Below are 16,084 nucleotides of genomic sequence, written 5' to 3'. Positions count from 1 at the left end.
AAGCTGAAAATTTGAAACAGTAAAAGAGTGTGAATGTATATGATCACTTACTAAATGATAGCACGAGACACAGTTCTTTAATCCACTATATGTGTAACTTTTCAACCTTTTTTTGGTAACATCATCTTCATTCTTTCTTGGCTGTTAACTCTGGAAACTCAATTGTTATTCATATAGTAGGTTTATAATAGTTTCCCGGTATTATAGATCCTACACTTCTGTGGAACACAGCTTCAGCCCGGTAGATCCTTAAGATCGACCTATTGAACTGACTGAAAGCAGAAAAAAATGTAATGTAAAGACTCTAATTCAACCACTACTAATAAATCAACTTTAAATCTTCCTCAGAAGACGTGTTTTTTGCGATAATCCTTAAATTCTTAAAAAGTATTTACAGTACATGGATCTCCTTGGAAAACAAGGCCATGGACAACATCACAGAGGAATTCAAATTGGTGTTAATAAGTATAAATTTGATCAAATGTAGCATAACAACAAAGGGTAATGGCTAGCTTTCAGTTTAGCTAGCTCTCAGAGAGATTTGAGGATGTTGTGGGTTACATGGTGTTACTACTGATCATTAGGTCATTTTAAAGAAAATAAAGTTCCTTCATCCAGCCAGGTTTTGTTCTTTTCACCAAACTTATTATCTTATTCTGGCTCATCTCACAAGACTGATGTTGACAAATAAAACAGTGAACATGAATCATGTACTTATTTGCTTTCTTTTGACACATTGTGTCCTTTTGCTATTGCTGAAATATTTCTTAGAGCAGCTTTCCGACTTTTATATCCATTTTAATGTGCTTTTAGCATTGAAGATAACTGGCAGCTACAGAGATGTCCTATCAAAGTCATTGTCGCACATTCTTGAAATTTTGCCCATAAGCGAGGCAATTAACCCTGCTAAATGTAGCAGCTCTGTTTCTCTGTTAAGAAAGTATTCACAAGTTTAAAAAAAAAGGTGTGTGTGGAATTAAACCTTTTTGCTGGCAATAGAGGTATAATAAATATCTGATTTCAATAAAGGATTCAGGTCAAGAGTCTACAATATGGCTACAAAGATACAAAAATCAACCCTGCCTGACTCTTGACTTGGAATTTTGATAAGTGTTACAGTCCCACGTTGCCTTGAAGCTGCAGCTGAATCTTACCTCTTTCTAATGATAAGATGTTCTAGTCATCCTACACACTGAGAAATCGCACATTTTTTGCTAAATATGAGTGGATCACCTCCTGCCTTTCATGGGTTCCCATTTATTTCACAGACACTGTGATTATAAGCTGTACTGGCCTTTTCGAGACTTGAATGTAACATGAAGTCTAAAAATATAGATCTCTTTATAATATCAATGCCTGGTGTTTAGGCCAGTTTTGCAAATGAGTGAACAAAGAAAGATAAAAAAAATCCTCTGTGCATGGTGTAAATATGGATTAATATCTTCATTTTCATCTCAAGGTTTTGATTTTACAACAAATATCTAGAATATCGACTTCCAATTGAAGATGCCAAACGTGTGCAGGTATAAAGTGGTGGAGATATAATTCAGGTAATGTGCTTCCTCGATGATTGGCTAACATAAACAGTATCAGTTCAGATGAGCCGATTTTCAGTCAATCGGTGTAGTTTATATTGGACCACATAATCGCAAGAGAGAACCTGCTGAGCATGCCCCTGGTGGCCATATCAACACAGGCAAATGTGTGCCCATTTGCCCATGTGTGCCATCATTTTCATCTACTGCCCATCCCAGAGAGCTGGTCAAGACTAGGTGAAGAAAGTGAGAGAAGGAGCGCGAGATGAATGTCACCTCTGCTCTCATATGTCATATTGGTAGTCATAGATATGAGGAGAACGCCTCAAGGTTGAACGTGCAGCTGAGACATGAATAATCTATCAGAGGTTTCCTCCAACTAAACAGAGGGAAATATGTCAGAATGGATTATTTATACTTTAATATACACGTGTTGAATGGACAATCACCAGACTTTGCTGAGGCCAGATGAATTGTTTGTGTCTGGAATTCAGGCACTGGTTTGTTAACCAAGCGTGGTTACATGTATTCCCTGTACGCTGTAGCTTGGTGATGGATCACAATAACAGCGCGTTGTCGTTGGAAAGTGCATTCAGGTTTGTTTTTTTGTTTTTCATGCACAAGCTTTGGACCGAATCATCGATCTTTGCGCTTTGACATGTTGTTTATACTTTCTTACCCAAATCACTTTTTGCACAAAACACAGGCACACACTCTCCCATTTCTCAGTGCGTGCAGACGCATGCACTCACCCCCACACTATTTAAATGTAGTCCGTCTCGTACTGGTCTGGCCTCTGCTTTCCAGCTCACCTTATTTCCTCTTCAGATGACTGCTTCGGCATGGGAAATGTCAAGCTCTCTTTGCCAGCGCTGTTTGGCTTCTTCAAACATTTGTGAAGTGTTAAGCTCATCTCTACAGCTTAGGAGGGCAGTCTCTTAGGAATCTAGACTGCTGACCCGCAACGCAGCAAAGACAGCCTAGCCAAGTGCACTCAAGCACATCCACTCTGCCTGCTCATTCGCATCAACCAAAGATTGTATTAGTCCCAAGTTTGTGGTCTCTAAAGCAGCACTCTCACCGTGCTGCAGAGGTTCATGCATTGCATAATGGAATTGATGGGGGTAGCGTCGCAGCTCTTAACAGCAATGTTGTCTTTTCACATTTAGTTGGAAATAATAGTGGAATGCTGCTCTTAGTAGCCTCATTTTAACTGCAATTAATGTCGCCTTTAAAACAAAGCCAAGGCAAACACTCTCCTTGGTAACAAATTCTTCTAAATTCCACCTACCGATTTGCGTTTCAAGAGCTGAAACCACAACAGGCTTGTTAGACGAAGATAAATTACGCTGATTTTTAAATGTGCTTTGGTTCCAAACTTAGTGTGCAACAATGAAGAAATCAAGGTTTAAATCATTAACAGTCAGCCAGAGAGGTGAAAGAGGTGACAAGCTGTAATGAAAATGAGCAAGAGAGATGTTCAATTATTTCTGTCTGCCACCTGTTCTGCTCTCACTTTTACTGGGCTATATAAACAGATATGAAAATCCTGTGACTAGAACTGCCTTGCTTCTCTCCCTGGAGCCCAGCTGCCTTAGTGTTGCATTTCTGCAAGAAATCGGAAATATGGTGTTTACCATATTTGGTTCCACAAACAGAAAAAGGCACATGGCGTATCTCAAAAGTAATATGCAATTAGCTTGAGCTCTTTAGACGTCTGTGCAAATAACCTTTGTATTATACCGGAGACGGCTGTTAAATTTTCCTGTGTGTTATAACATTTGTGAGATTGCCCCAACCTGTCCCTTTTTAAGTTTATGCGTCTTTAACTAATGGCGTGATAATGTTTTTCAGTCACATTTACAGTATATTTCACGGTCACATCTCATGATGATGGGAAACAAGGACCTATTTGTGTTCATTTTATTTGTGCTCTTGGAACTGTTCGGATATTGTCATTCTGTGTGTCCTCTTGATTTCGTCCCACCCAGCCAATGGAGAAATTCCATTTATTATGGGACAACAGATGCTTTTTTTTGGTTGTTTGTTTTGTTTCATTTTTCATATTTTTTTTTTCACTTATGCCCAAAAGGAGGGAAAAACGTGCTTCTTCTTTTATTATTATTCTTTTTAAAACCAAGTTCTGGATCCGTTTGACACAGGCATGAACACTCCCATAATCAGCCAGAGTGTGCATCCTTCTGAATAGAGATGAAAGAGGGGAACACACACACTTATACACACATGCGTGCACACGCCAGCAACAAGAGCACACAAATAAACAGGCACAAACACACAGGGAAGAAGCACAAGCCATTTGGCACAGCCTCTCTGTCTAGGGAGGGCTTCAAAGCCCACTGACATGAATTTATGATAACGGCACTATGCCTTTGCCAAACCTCAACTGTTGTTGTTTTTCCTCTTGCTCCCTCCCCATCCTTTCTGTATGCTTTGCCATCCCCTTGATCAGAGCTTTGGAAATTGCTAGCAGGTGTCCCCCAGTCCCCTTGAAAAGCTATGTGCACGTACTATATGTGTATAAGTGCACGTGTTCATAAATATAAGTGTGTGCATGTGTGGTTTGATAGGGGGAGCCTGATCGGGCACTTCCTCTTTTGCATCATTTCATTAGGACTGGCTCTAGTTCTAAGACTTAAGGCTCCTATTTCCTGTGCAGCTCAGTTCCATGATACTTCTATGAATCTGCTACCCTCTCCCTGTGTGGTTGTACTCAATTCTGTGCTCACTACTGACATAAATATCACTTTCTTCTCCGTCCACTCCCCCCTTCTCCCTTTTTTTCTCTCTGCAGATGAGGATTGTCTGAACTGTACAGAGGAGTGCCGGGTACTCGGTCATTCTGACCGCTGCTGGATGCCCCAGTTCCCCACTGGAGGAAACCAGGCAGAGGGTATCGACTACCGCAACAATATGTTTGTGCCAGCAGGGATGGAGACTGTGCCAGAGACAGAGACCTACGAGACTGTCAACCCCAATGGCAAGAAAACGTTCTGTACTTTTGGCAAGGAGAGACGTGACCACACCATCCTGGTTGCCAACGTCAAGCCCTACTTGAAGGCGAAACGTGCTCTCAGCCCACTGCTCCAAGAGGTACCCTCAGCATCCAGCAGTCCTACCAAGGGCTGCTCCACCATGTCTCCCTGCTCCTCAATCAAAAGCCCCGCCGACGGGGCCGAAGGCAAACCACCTCCGGCCACCTGCTCTGGTCACTATGGGCCTCCTGATGGTCAGTACCTGTCACCCACCAAACAAACCAGAGAACAGGGGGTCTACCCATCCTTGCCTCCTTCAGACCCAGTGGCCAAGGTGCTCGCAGAGGCTCGCTCTAGGATCAGCCAAGAGGCAGCAGGTGAAATGGAGTGTGTCCTGGAGCAGGTGGAGCCAGACGCAAGCCGTGACGGAATGGACGCTGACCAGGTGGTGAGAGACATCGACAAACTATTGCAGGACTGCAGGGGAAGTGAAGCCACTGGCACGCTCAGGAAGTGACACAAAGAACTGCAGCAAAAAGAAGTCAAGACGGTAGAGAGAGGAGTAGGGTGCTATTCCACGAACTCTCATACCAAAACTCTCACCAAAACAAACTGAAAAAAGCTTAAATGGCTCCTATGACAGGAGCTCTTTTCACTGTATTTGTTGTAAGAAAACACTGAACATTTAATATATCAGTCATTCGGCACCAGTTTCGGTGCTGAGATCCCTACCAACAGAAAGGAACTTGGTAACAAACATCTGAATTCTTCTGAATTTATAAACTCTTATGTTTTGGATTCCTAAGCAAATTGCAGAGGTTCTCGCCTCAGGCACCTCGCAAGCTTATTATCTAAGTGCCCACCAGCTCATAAGTGTGTTGTTCATGGTCTCGTGAAATCCTACATATTTAAGTGTGTAGGTGGATTTCTGTTATGTGTGATGGACATCAAAAACGATCGAAAAAGGACTATTTATGGTCAGATGCGACAATCGACGCGGACGCAGAAACAAATTCTAATCTGTTTGGGGCAGTAAAAAGACCGAAATCCACAAGCCGACCTTATCCTTTTTGAATTTAATCTAAGTGTTTGGATCCTGTGTCTGAAAAGATTGGTTAATCAGGGGTGTGTTCGCAGGGGTTTGTTATGAACTCGGGGGTCGGAGTGGCTTCAGTGTCCCGCTGAAGGTGAATTATTACCAGTGTAACCATGCTTCACCTGTCATTTGTAGCTACATGTGTAAGCTGTGTCTGTCTCACACCTCTATTTAAATGTTCACGTTGCTGACCGGTGTAGCTGCACGCACACAAGTTTACACACGTGCACTACACTTTGCGCAAACATACGCTGACACACGCACTGATGCCTCACCACACTCAAACAAACACACACACACACACACACACACACGCACACATAGACACAAATGCTTAAACACAACTGTCCATCTGTGGAATTGTCCTATACATGTACGTCATCAGCTTTCAGTCCCTTGTGTACGGTGAATTATCATGTGTGTGACTCTGCCTTAAGGCAAGTTGTAAAAAAAAAAGGGACATTTTTCCTCAACTGTGAAAAGATGATATCTATATGATTATATAGATGACTGTATGTATGAATCCATGTATAGTGTCCAAATATTAACAAAAATATTTATACATTTTGTAAGAAAATGAAAAAAAAAGAAGACGAAATGAGGAAACTAAACGAAATGTGTCCTGGCGTTAAGGTCGAGAGCGGCGTATTAACTGAAAGAACTACAAAGGACACTGCCATTATTTCGAAGACAAATATCCAAAAATATAAGCGAAGAAGAAAATGTCCCTTCACATTCTCACTATACATAATATCATTATATGTGTAAATGTATCCAATTTAGATGTGTTTACATCAAAAAAAAATTGACATATTTTTTATTGATTTTACTGCAATTTCTGTGCATTTGAGCCAAATTGTTATGTGTACAAAAGCTATATTGTGTATTTTATTAAATTAATATATAGTTGTGTTGCAATATACTTGGGCTTATATTGTATTTGGCAAAAGTTGCCTTAGTAGCTGTCGAACTCTGTGAGTTTGCTTTAGTTTGGGTTTTATGTTGGTGTTTTCTCTTTTGTTTTGTTTTTTTCCATCTCTATTCTGCATCTTTGCAGGCTGGCTTCAGTGCTTTTGAGATGTCGCCTCTTTTTACCCTGAGATCCAGCTGGATCAGATACAATAACTGTTGAAAGCTTCATGAGCCAGCTGATCTAGAATACGGTTCGAACCAACGACAAAAAGCAACAACCACAAGAAAAAAACAGTTCAAATATTTTTACTGAGCAGATTTTTACAGGGCAGCTATTTTCTTTAACTAGTATGCGTATTTTCTGTTCATTATGTTTTTACTTTATCTCCAAAAAAAGAAACCTGCCATATGGAAAGTGGAGTGGTTTCCTTGGTGATCATAAAACTGCCTTACTGTCTCTGCAGAGAGCTTGTTGTATCTGTGGAGCTTGTGACTGCTTATAAAGCCCTGGTCCACCAGAATGTGCATTTTCTATAAAGGACCAAACGAGGTTCTTTTTTCAGCAGTCTGTTTTGTTTATGTATGTACTCAATACCTGTTAGAATTATCATACTTTGCAGAGAAACTTGACATCTAAAATTCTACCTAAAGTTCTCTTTTTTTCCCTTTTTTTTGATGTCTTTGCTGTTTAGGTACATGGTTTTATAGAGCCATGTGACTTCGCATTCAGGCTTTCTTAAGAGGAATAAAAAAGATACAGACATTTATTTTTGAAAAAATTTTGGCACATTTCGGCCACTCTCTGAAATAATAGCGGGAGGTGCTTTTTCTAATATTCTCTGGCGGTAAAATACGCAGAACAGTAGGCTACTAGATTAGATGTGTTTTGGAAAAATGTGACCACAATCACCAAATGTATGTGGAGATGCAGCCATGAGAGGGAACAGTGACTTCAGATCCATGTGACTCCTGGTGCGTTTAACACCGGGAAGAGCTGAATGGGAATCTCAACAGCAGATATAACACCCTCGTTCCTGTGAACACACCACATCCGAGTTCTTTTGCTTCTTTCTTCTTAATTGAGATGCATGTTTGGACATTCTCCTGTCAGTCTGCCATTTTGTTGTACCTACTTGCCATGTTTTTTTTTATTTTTGTTCATTCTACCCTTCATTTGCTTACTTTTCTCCTCCTAAGCCATTGGCTTTCTCGCCTCTGTGGAGCACAGTATGCGTTGCCTTTTTCTCCTCTCTTTCATCTGTAGAGTATTTGGTTTCGTCTTACCCTTGCTCTTTTTCCTGGGAGATGGCAGAGGCTGTTTTTAGAGAGGGCTTGGAGGATTTTGATGGAGGAAGAAAATATTTATGGCTCTTTTTAAATGAGTTTTTTTTCTCTCTCTCCTTGTTGTTATCTCTCTCAAATATCTGGATAAATCGAGCAAACCTGACATTCACAACATACAAACAGTTAAAATGTGCTGTTCTACGAGCACGCTACAGCTGTGATCCATAAAAAAAGTCTTGTCACACACACATACACAAAAACAACACCAAGGCACTTCAGCTACACACTGCCTTTTATTTAAATGCTAGCCCCTTGGAGGTAAAGGCTCAAAGAGAGGGCAAAACACTACCCAGACAAATGTGACACTTCCACACTTGTCTTCATGCTTTATTTTTCTTTTTATCTCTTTGTGCTCAGTCTTCATGCTCGAACAAGCTTTCTGTGCGTGTGTGTGCGCGTGCAGAATTCACTTTCATGCCTTCATATTTTGACTAAACACTCCCTTTCTTCCTTGATTTCTGTTCCTTCTTTTCGAGAGGTTTAATTCGCCCTTAAATTAAACCTCTTTTGTTGCACTCGCTTTCTTTTTTCTTTTTTTTCTTTTTTTTACTTTGACATTCACTCAACAAAAAGGTCAGAGGTCATCCCAGGATTCTTGAGCCCGGCTGCTGAAAGTGCTGTCCCCTCTAATGGCGTTCCACAGGCCCAGCCACTGTCTGTACGCTCCCAAACGTGAGGGCAAATGGGGAAATGAGCTGGGTTCAGTGGACAGAAGGTATTCTTTAAAGCCATGGCCCCTCTCTCAGGCTTTTTGCTGTTTAATAAAGCAGAGGCTGCTGCTGAGGTCAACACATAGTGGGAGGTGGAGCACAATGTAAGGCCTTTCATTGTTGTCTAATTACACACTGTTGGCATCATACACTGTTAGCAGTGCATTACTGAACTCTAGAGTGGGTTATTTTTGCCCACTTGAGACTGTTGGTTTTATCAAGTGATTAGGACAGGGCCTTGTTGAATGTGGCTAACCACCTCTGGTCTCTGACTCACACCGACGCAGGTGCACATGGACTCAGACAGCCACTGCTTCACACACACATAGACAACATGCCTTTTTTTTTTTTTTTTTTGGTAGTTACAGCAAGCACCCAATGTTTGTCAGTGTTGTCCCCTCACCCTCCAGGCCCGCACTGATAGCATAGGACTCCACGCTACAATGGGCAGCTGGTGAAAAGACCAGAGACATTCATTTGTATGGATTATTTCAACTGCTATTGTCTAAAGGCTGTGTTCATTGTGATCTATCTGGAAAAAAAAAGAAAAAAAAAAGATGAAAAGTTCAAATAAAAAAAGCAATTACTAATAACGTTTGCTCTTGTCCTTTTATGAGCCGGTTGAGGATTGGTTAGTCGCGGCTTTGTTTTGATTTCCCTTCGTCTCCCGAGCGATAACCTCGCACGTGCGTCCACGGAGCCAATCTTTTTCTTGTCAAATAGAAATGCATTGTTTACTCAGCGAGTGCCAGATTAGTTTGGAACAGATAAAAGACTTCAGAAATTTTTCCAATTGTGTTCTTCAGTGTTAAATTCACATGCGCAGAGCAAATCCTACCAAAGTACACACACATAGAAACTTGCTGTGGGCAAATGATCCTCGATTCATTACATTAGTTCACATTTTCACCACATAAAGATTACTGCTCATGCCTCTTTTTCTTTTTTTTTCTTGAATTGCTTAGAGGCAAATAAATTGGCGGTTGAAATTATGTCTACTACTGCTTCTCAAATAAGATTTTGTATTCTACCCTTCAGCTAGATTTGCATTCAGAGGCCAATTTGAAGCCTTTTCAACACTGGTCTGGTTAGATATACCACATTGCTCCCAAATCTGGTTTGCTTAATTCCTAATTTGTTTGTGTGTTACATTAGAGATGCTCCGAGTGGCAGGTTTGACCTTCTTTTTAGTGTTTAGTGTAGACAAACTTTTTTCTTTCTTTTGAACCGCTGACTGGTGCTTAAAGTATTATTGCTTTGGAAATGGGTTTTTAATGTCTTATTTCAGTGTTTCCCAATACAAAATGACAGACCATGGGAGCTAATGATACACCATTACATTTATCTAAGGAAACTATTCCATCATTACTGTTTAATTGCAGAAGTACATATGGCTCTTTGTGTTTGCGACTCCACGGATCCATCAGCGTACTGCTGTCTAAGGATTCGAGTCAGTAATTTTCCAGACTGCGGTCCTTCTAAGCATTCACACGGAGATGTCCTACAACCTGAAAGTGGATCATTTCTCAATGCTAAAGTGATAAAATATCATGATTTTTTTTCCCCACATGCTTTCTTTTTGTATTCTAAATACACTAAAATTAATTGTATCAGTAATATTGATGTGTGCAACATTTCAATAACGAACAAAAAAAAAACTTTTTTGAAGGGGACTCAAACAAACTCATTTTAATTTTGGCCACAGAGAGAGTGTTTTACTCCGGCCTGGATTTACAGACCATTGGTATGCACCAAGGCTTTTTTTCTGTTTTTCATCTAACTAGTTGCCTCGAGGCAGATATTAATTAAAAAGATAGTCGAGGCACTCACACACAGCTTGTAGGACTGCAGTGGCTGTACACGCATCGCATGGTTGTCTCATTTGGCCCAGTGATAAGAGTTTCCTTTCAACCTAAAGTGTACCTTCAAGCCAATCATAGCATTATATTATATGTGCCAATCGCTTCTAATCAGAATTTTTCCGAACTCACACAAGTTGTTATTTAAACTGCAGTAAAGTGCGAAACAGTAATGATGTGATGGAATACGCAATAGGTAGAAGCCACAAGCGCGTAATGTGACTGTTACGGAGCTAAAAGACATCTCTCAGTGTCTGTTAGTACATTGTGTACACTGTGTTTCACAGCATGCATGAGTAAAAAAAAAAACTGATGTCAAAGTGAGGACAGAATCATAAATTCTATGTATAGCTTCAGTTCTAAGAACAGGAACATGGTGTTTCTATTTGTTTGATTGTTTGCTTGTTTAGTTATATATAGTGACTGCAGTCACTAAAATGAGTTTGTGATTTAAGCCTAAAACAAGATAGCAAACTCATATTTCAGCATTTTAATCAAGGTCCTTGATCCAAATAACTGTGCTGATGGGATTTAATCAAGTGCTGTTCTGTATTGAGCTGGCTAAAAGGGCAAATGGAGAGGAGATCTTTTCAACATGAAGAAAAGAAAGTATTCATCATATTCTATTGTTAAAGGACAAGGATCCTCCTTTCATTTGTGGTCGCGTTCAGGAAGGTACTGCAAATTGAAAATATGTGCGTTATGTGTATGGCTGTAACTGTGTGTGTGTGGTTTCACAAAAGAGACGTGAGGGACACTGGTAATATAAATGTATGCCTCACAACACAACCCTGTCACCTAAAAATGATGTTCCTATACAGTTAAACTGCTTTCCTTTCTTGTGCTTTCCCAGCTTCAGCTTTACTGGAGTCAGCCAGAGAAGCTTGTGTTGGATGGCAGGTTTACAAAGTGCAACACCTTTACCCCTTAAATAACAATAATTGTGGACTTTTTTTAAAAAACCAGATGACCTTTTTCTAACTTGCCTTATTTCCATTATATAACCTAGCAAAAACCAGCGCTACAGGCTGTTTCTGCCAGGCCTGCATTAAACTTGGTACAGTTACAGCTGAGAAAAGAAAATGTTTATTTACTAACAATTTGGAAACGTTAAAAATGCAGTAGGAATGTATAACTTAGGAGAAAAGAAGGAATGGCAATGGCCCCATTATATCATCGTTAGCTATTTACGCTGATTGTTATACATTTCTGTTATTCCGAAGCATCAATGTACCTATAAATCATTAGCCTTAATAGCTTCATTGCCACCAAATTACTACTAAATATGATTTAAACATGACTACATTTGAATACTTTTGGAACTGCTCATGATTCTTTGACCATAGCATGCAAATGTCCAGAAAGATTCCCGTCTCATGGCCATCTGTTGTGACCGTTTTTCACCCTCAGTTAATGTTAAAAGTGTGGCAGATGAGAAAAATAAAAACTTGCCAATTGTTAACTTTTAAACCCTTTGGTGCCCAAACATGTTCTTTCACATTCTTTATACAAATACGCACAAAAAAAGAAACTCCACTTTTTATTTGAAGTAAATATTTTAATCAGCCACCATATAGATGTTACTCACCTTGGACAGTGACACAATTTTTTAAATTTTGTCTCTCTACATCCCAAAGTGATTTTAAATGAAGTGCAGACTTTCAGTTTTAATTCAAGGGGTTTAACAGAAGTGTTGCATTCACATTTTAATTTATTTTCTCCCACTTTCAGAGGCTGAAAACTAATTGGACGAACTAACATAATTTTAAATATGAGGGTTTGTTTTTACCACCGTGCCACCGTGCAGCACGGTGGTCAGCACTGTTGCCGCACAGCAAGAAGGTCCTGAGTTCAATTCCACCATCAGGCCAGGGTCTTTCTGTGTGGAGTTTGCATGTTCTCCACGTGTTTGTGTGGGTTCCCTCCGGGTACTCCGGCTTCCTCCCACCGTCCAAAGACATGCAGTTTGAGGGGTTAGGTTAATTGGATAATCCAAATTGCCACTAGGTGTGAATGTGTGAGTGAATGTGAGTGCGAATGGTTGTCTGTCCTTGTGTGTTAGCCCTGCAACAGACTGGCGACCTGTCCAGGGTGTACCCCGCCTCTCGCCCTATGACAGCTGGGATAGGCTCCACCGCCCCCCGCAACCCTGAAAAGGATAAGCGGAAGTGAATGGATGGATGGATGTTTTTACCACTTGGATAAAAATCCAATGACCGCCTGATGTCTAGAATCCACGGGTATCACCAAAATCTGCTTTTTCTCCAGTTGCTGTCTGCTTGTGTGTCTCGCTGCCTTCGTTTTTGTTTTCAGTAACTGAAAAGCATGCTCTATTGAGTTAAGATTAGTTTGCTGCCTGGGTCACTGAAGAATATCCCATGTCTTTGCCTTGAGAAAATTTTGGGTTGGTTTTGCAGTATGTTTTGGCTCATTATCCATTTATACTGTGAAGTGCCGTTCCATTTTTGCACACTCCAGGAGTCAACCTGTTACTTTTGTCATCAATAAACATTAGTGAGCCAGTTCCCCTGGCAGCCATACATGCCTATACCATAACGCTGCCTCCACCATGTTTGAGGGTAATGTGGTATGGTTCACATCATGAGCAGAATCTCTCCTTCTTATCAGTCCCCGTCATTCTGGTACAAATTAAATCAAGTTGATTCTTTCCAAATGTTTTTCCAGAACTGTGCAGCCTCTTATTGATCCTTTCTGGCAAAGTCTAATCTGGCCTTCCTGATCTTGAGTATAACCAGTTGGTAAACCCTCTTTATCAGCATTCATGATGAAGTATCCTGATTGGAGAATGATACACCTACCTCCTTGAAAATGCTCTCAACTTGGCTAAATAAATAAAGGGGTTTCCTTTACCAAAGAAAGATTTCTGTGATCCTCTGCTTTTATTGTTTTCTTGGTCTTAAAGGCCTCTCAGTCTTGCTGAACTTGTGAATGCATTCCTTCTTTTTAAGATGTATTTGGGTTTTTTGTGGGGTTTTTTAGCCTTGTGATGGCCTCCTTAATTTGCTTCAACATCTCTTTGGACCTCATATTCCAGTGAACAGCTCCCAAAATGCAAGTTCACCAACTGGAGTCTTTTATCTGCTTAATTTGTCATGAAATAATGAGGGAACAGGCCTCAACTGGCTATGAAACTGCTGTCAGTCAAATGTACAATTAGTTTTGAGCCTCTGAAAATGGGAATATGCATGAAAATAACTGTAATCCGTTCACATTTTGCAAAACCCCTGCAATTAAAGGTAACAGCCTGCACTTCAATCAGATCTTGATTGTTTGATTTAAAATCCACCGTGGTGGCATCCAGAGACAAAATTACAAAGACTGCATCATTGTGTAAATACTTATGGACCCGACTGTACTTATTACTGCACCCAGCACCTTAGACTGTCGGTTCTCTACACATGAAAACCCTCCTTTCAAGTGTGTAAGTGTCCAAGTGTTTCTTACCCGGAGCAGAATCGAAAGCAGCAAAATAATGGCTCTAGACAGCTTCTGTGAAGGGGCCAGCTCACATCAGTGAGGGAAAATGCTAGATGAAAAGGTCAATAAGCAACACGGGAAACTTAATATGAAGTAGACATATGAATTCCACCACATGGATTAGCGCCTCTGGCAAAGTGCAGGACTGACTGACACTGCTGAATCAATTCATAAATATCCAATGTCTCATGTGTAAGACACTCAAGTGTTAAGAGGACCTTTCACTAAATGCCACCTAGACTTTTAAAGCAATGCTGTTCACCTATTTTGTTTCCCATTATGGGTATTATGATTACTTCTTTTACTTCATTTTATCTCATTTATTTATTTATTTTACTTTTTGGTGTTTCAGCTCAAGTTTGAGAACTCTGAAGTTGTTGGAGTCTCTGAATTTCTTGCAGTTTCACTACCTACTACTGCACATATGGATGTTTGAACATGTGATCTTTCAGGTTCGTTCACATTTATAGCAGATAGAAAATGGTTCGTTCCATCTGCAGTATACTGCTGCCTGTAATCTGTAAATCTGTGGAGATGATGACAATTTCCTTTCACTTCCCTATTGCATTATGCTCGAACCGTTATTTTAACAGTCAACAAGCAAGCGATTCGGTTGTTAGGCTTTGCGGCTTTGCTGATAGCTTGCCACAGAGGCCATCACAGAAAGGATGTATTGGATGAAAGAGAAGACAGATACCTAAATGGCTGGACGATAACAACAGGATGTGATTTGGACAGAATGTCAGGAGGGAACAGGAAGGTCAATATTACAGTAACAGAATATGACCTTCGGGATATTCTTCTTACTACTGAAGCTTTTCTCCTTTGGCACAGCTGCACCATTGATCCTATGCTCTAATATCAATTAGCCATGCCATCATTAACTGAGCCTTACCACAATGTCATTTTGACAATGTTCCTTGGAATATATCCTGAGCTACCTGTTCAGTGAACTCTATATTTAAACTTTCTTTGTCCAAGAGTCATCTTTGTGAAAGAAGTTCCCGGGTAGGGCTAAAGGCAAGGTTAGAAAACTTTAAAAAGAACAGGCATCGTCCAATCTGAGGTCAGCGCAGCACAAAAAACAAACCGTGCACGACGCTGAGTTAAATTTCACTCAAATATGTATGCAGGCAGAAAAGCAAACACACACACGCATACTGAAGTGATTCAGTACAAACTCCAATTATGTTTTGTTGCACAATAAATCTCATGATAAGGAAAATAAATTAGTGGGGCAGATAATTAATTTTAACTAGCTTGTGCTCTTTATCTGCCATATTGACTCTCTTTGTTAAAAGTAAGAACATGAATGACATTTCCAAGCAATTATACAAATCAGTGCTACGAGTTCTGTCTGGTCTGTGGGCTTTTTCCTCGCCGGCACTGCTGCTATCCTGAAGTGGCCTAAGCAGGGTAGTTGGTAGAGGGTGTGGCAGAGAAATACAAGGCAAACCATTAAACAGAGATCCACTGATCCAGTGAAAATATGCTTTGCAGATTTAAACAAAATGTTACACATTTCCTGTCATCTATAGAGTGGAGAATTTATGGCAGCTCATTGAAAGTCTATCTGCATGAACTGCATGATGAATGGTTCTACCAGGAAAATTCTTCACTGTGTTGGCTTAAGGCTTTGGCCTCGAAACCCAACTGTCCGCTGAAAATCTGTGAGACATTTGTCTGTTGGCACATTTTCAATTGTTCTATTTCAGTCAAACCACCAGCTTTGGTATGCTATAGCGTATACAACAATGGCAACTGGCAACTTTTAGTCGGATGAAAGCCCCATTCCTCTGCCTTGCACCATTGTTTTCAAAGTTTATGTATATCCAGTATGAGCACAGCAGTGGGTATCATGCAGGGATGTCGGCCCCTCTCTGAACTCAGAGGCATGGCTGACAAAGGCGATTAAAGCCTCTGACAGCATGCCTGCATATGATTAGACCATCCTTTAGAGCTTTGAACCCCCCCCAACTCCACCGTCAACTATTCCCCAAACTTATACAATGAAACACAATGAATACTCAGTCCACATCTAGGAGTGAGAAACTGAACGATCAAATGAGAATCAGCAAGGGAAAAACAAACAAAGAGTTGCTAAATAAGCAGCGCGACAGACAGAGGCCTTTTCCTC

The 16,084-nt window shown here is 40.5% G+C and overlaps 1 protein-coding gene across 2 annotated transcripts in view; it reads left to right on the top strand.

Annotated features, from left to right (window-relative positions):
* Positions 1 to 6,201, top strand: part of LOC100698850 (protocadherin-17) — a 59,771-nt gene extending 53,570 nt beyond the window's left edge. For both annotated transcript variants that reach the window (XM_025905534.1, XM_003445721.5), the window contains exon 5: positions 4,348 to 6,201. In XM_025905534.1, the coding sequence (XP_025761319.1) occupies positions 4,348 to 5,045 (698 nt within the window). In that variant the 3' untranslated portion in view covers positions 5,046 to 6,201. The remainder of the gene's footprint in view (positions 1 to 4,347) is intronic.
* Positions 6,202 to 16,084: the final 9,883 nt, after the last annotated feature.

Source organism: Oreochromis niloticus, linkage group LG1 (assembly GCF_001858045.2).
Source record: "Oreochromis niloticus isolate F11D_XX linkage group LG1, O_niloticus_UMD_NMBU, whole genome shotgun sequence".
Taxonomy (NCBI): Eukaryota; Metazoa; Chordata; class Actinopteri; order Cichliformes; family Cichlidae; genus Oreochromis; species Oreochromis niloticus.
Note: the sequence above shows the minus strand (reverse complement) of the source record. Positions and strands in the feature narration are given on the sequence as shown.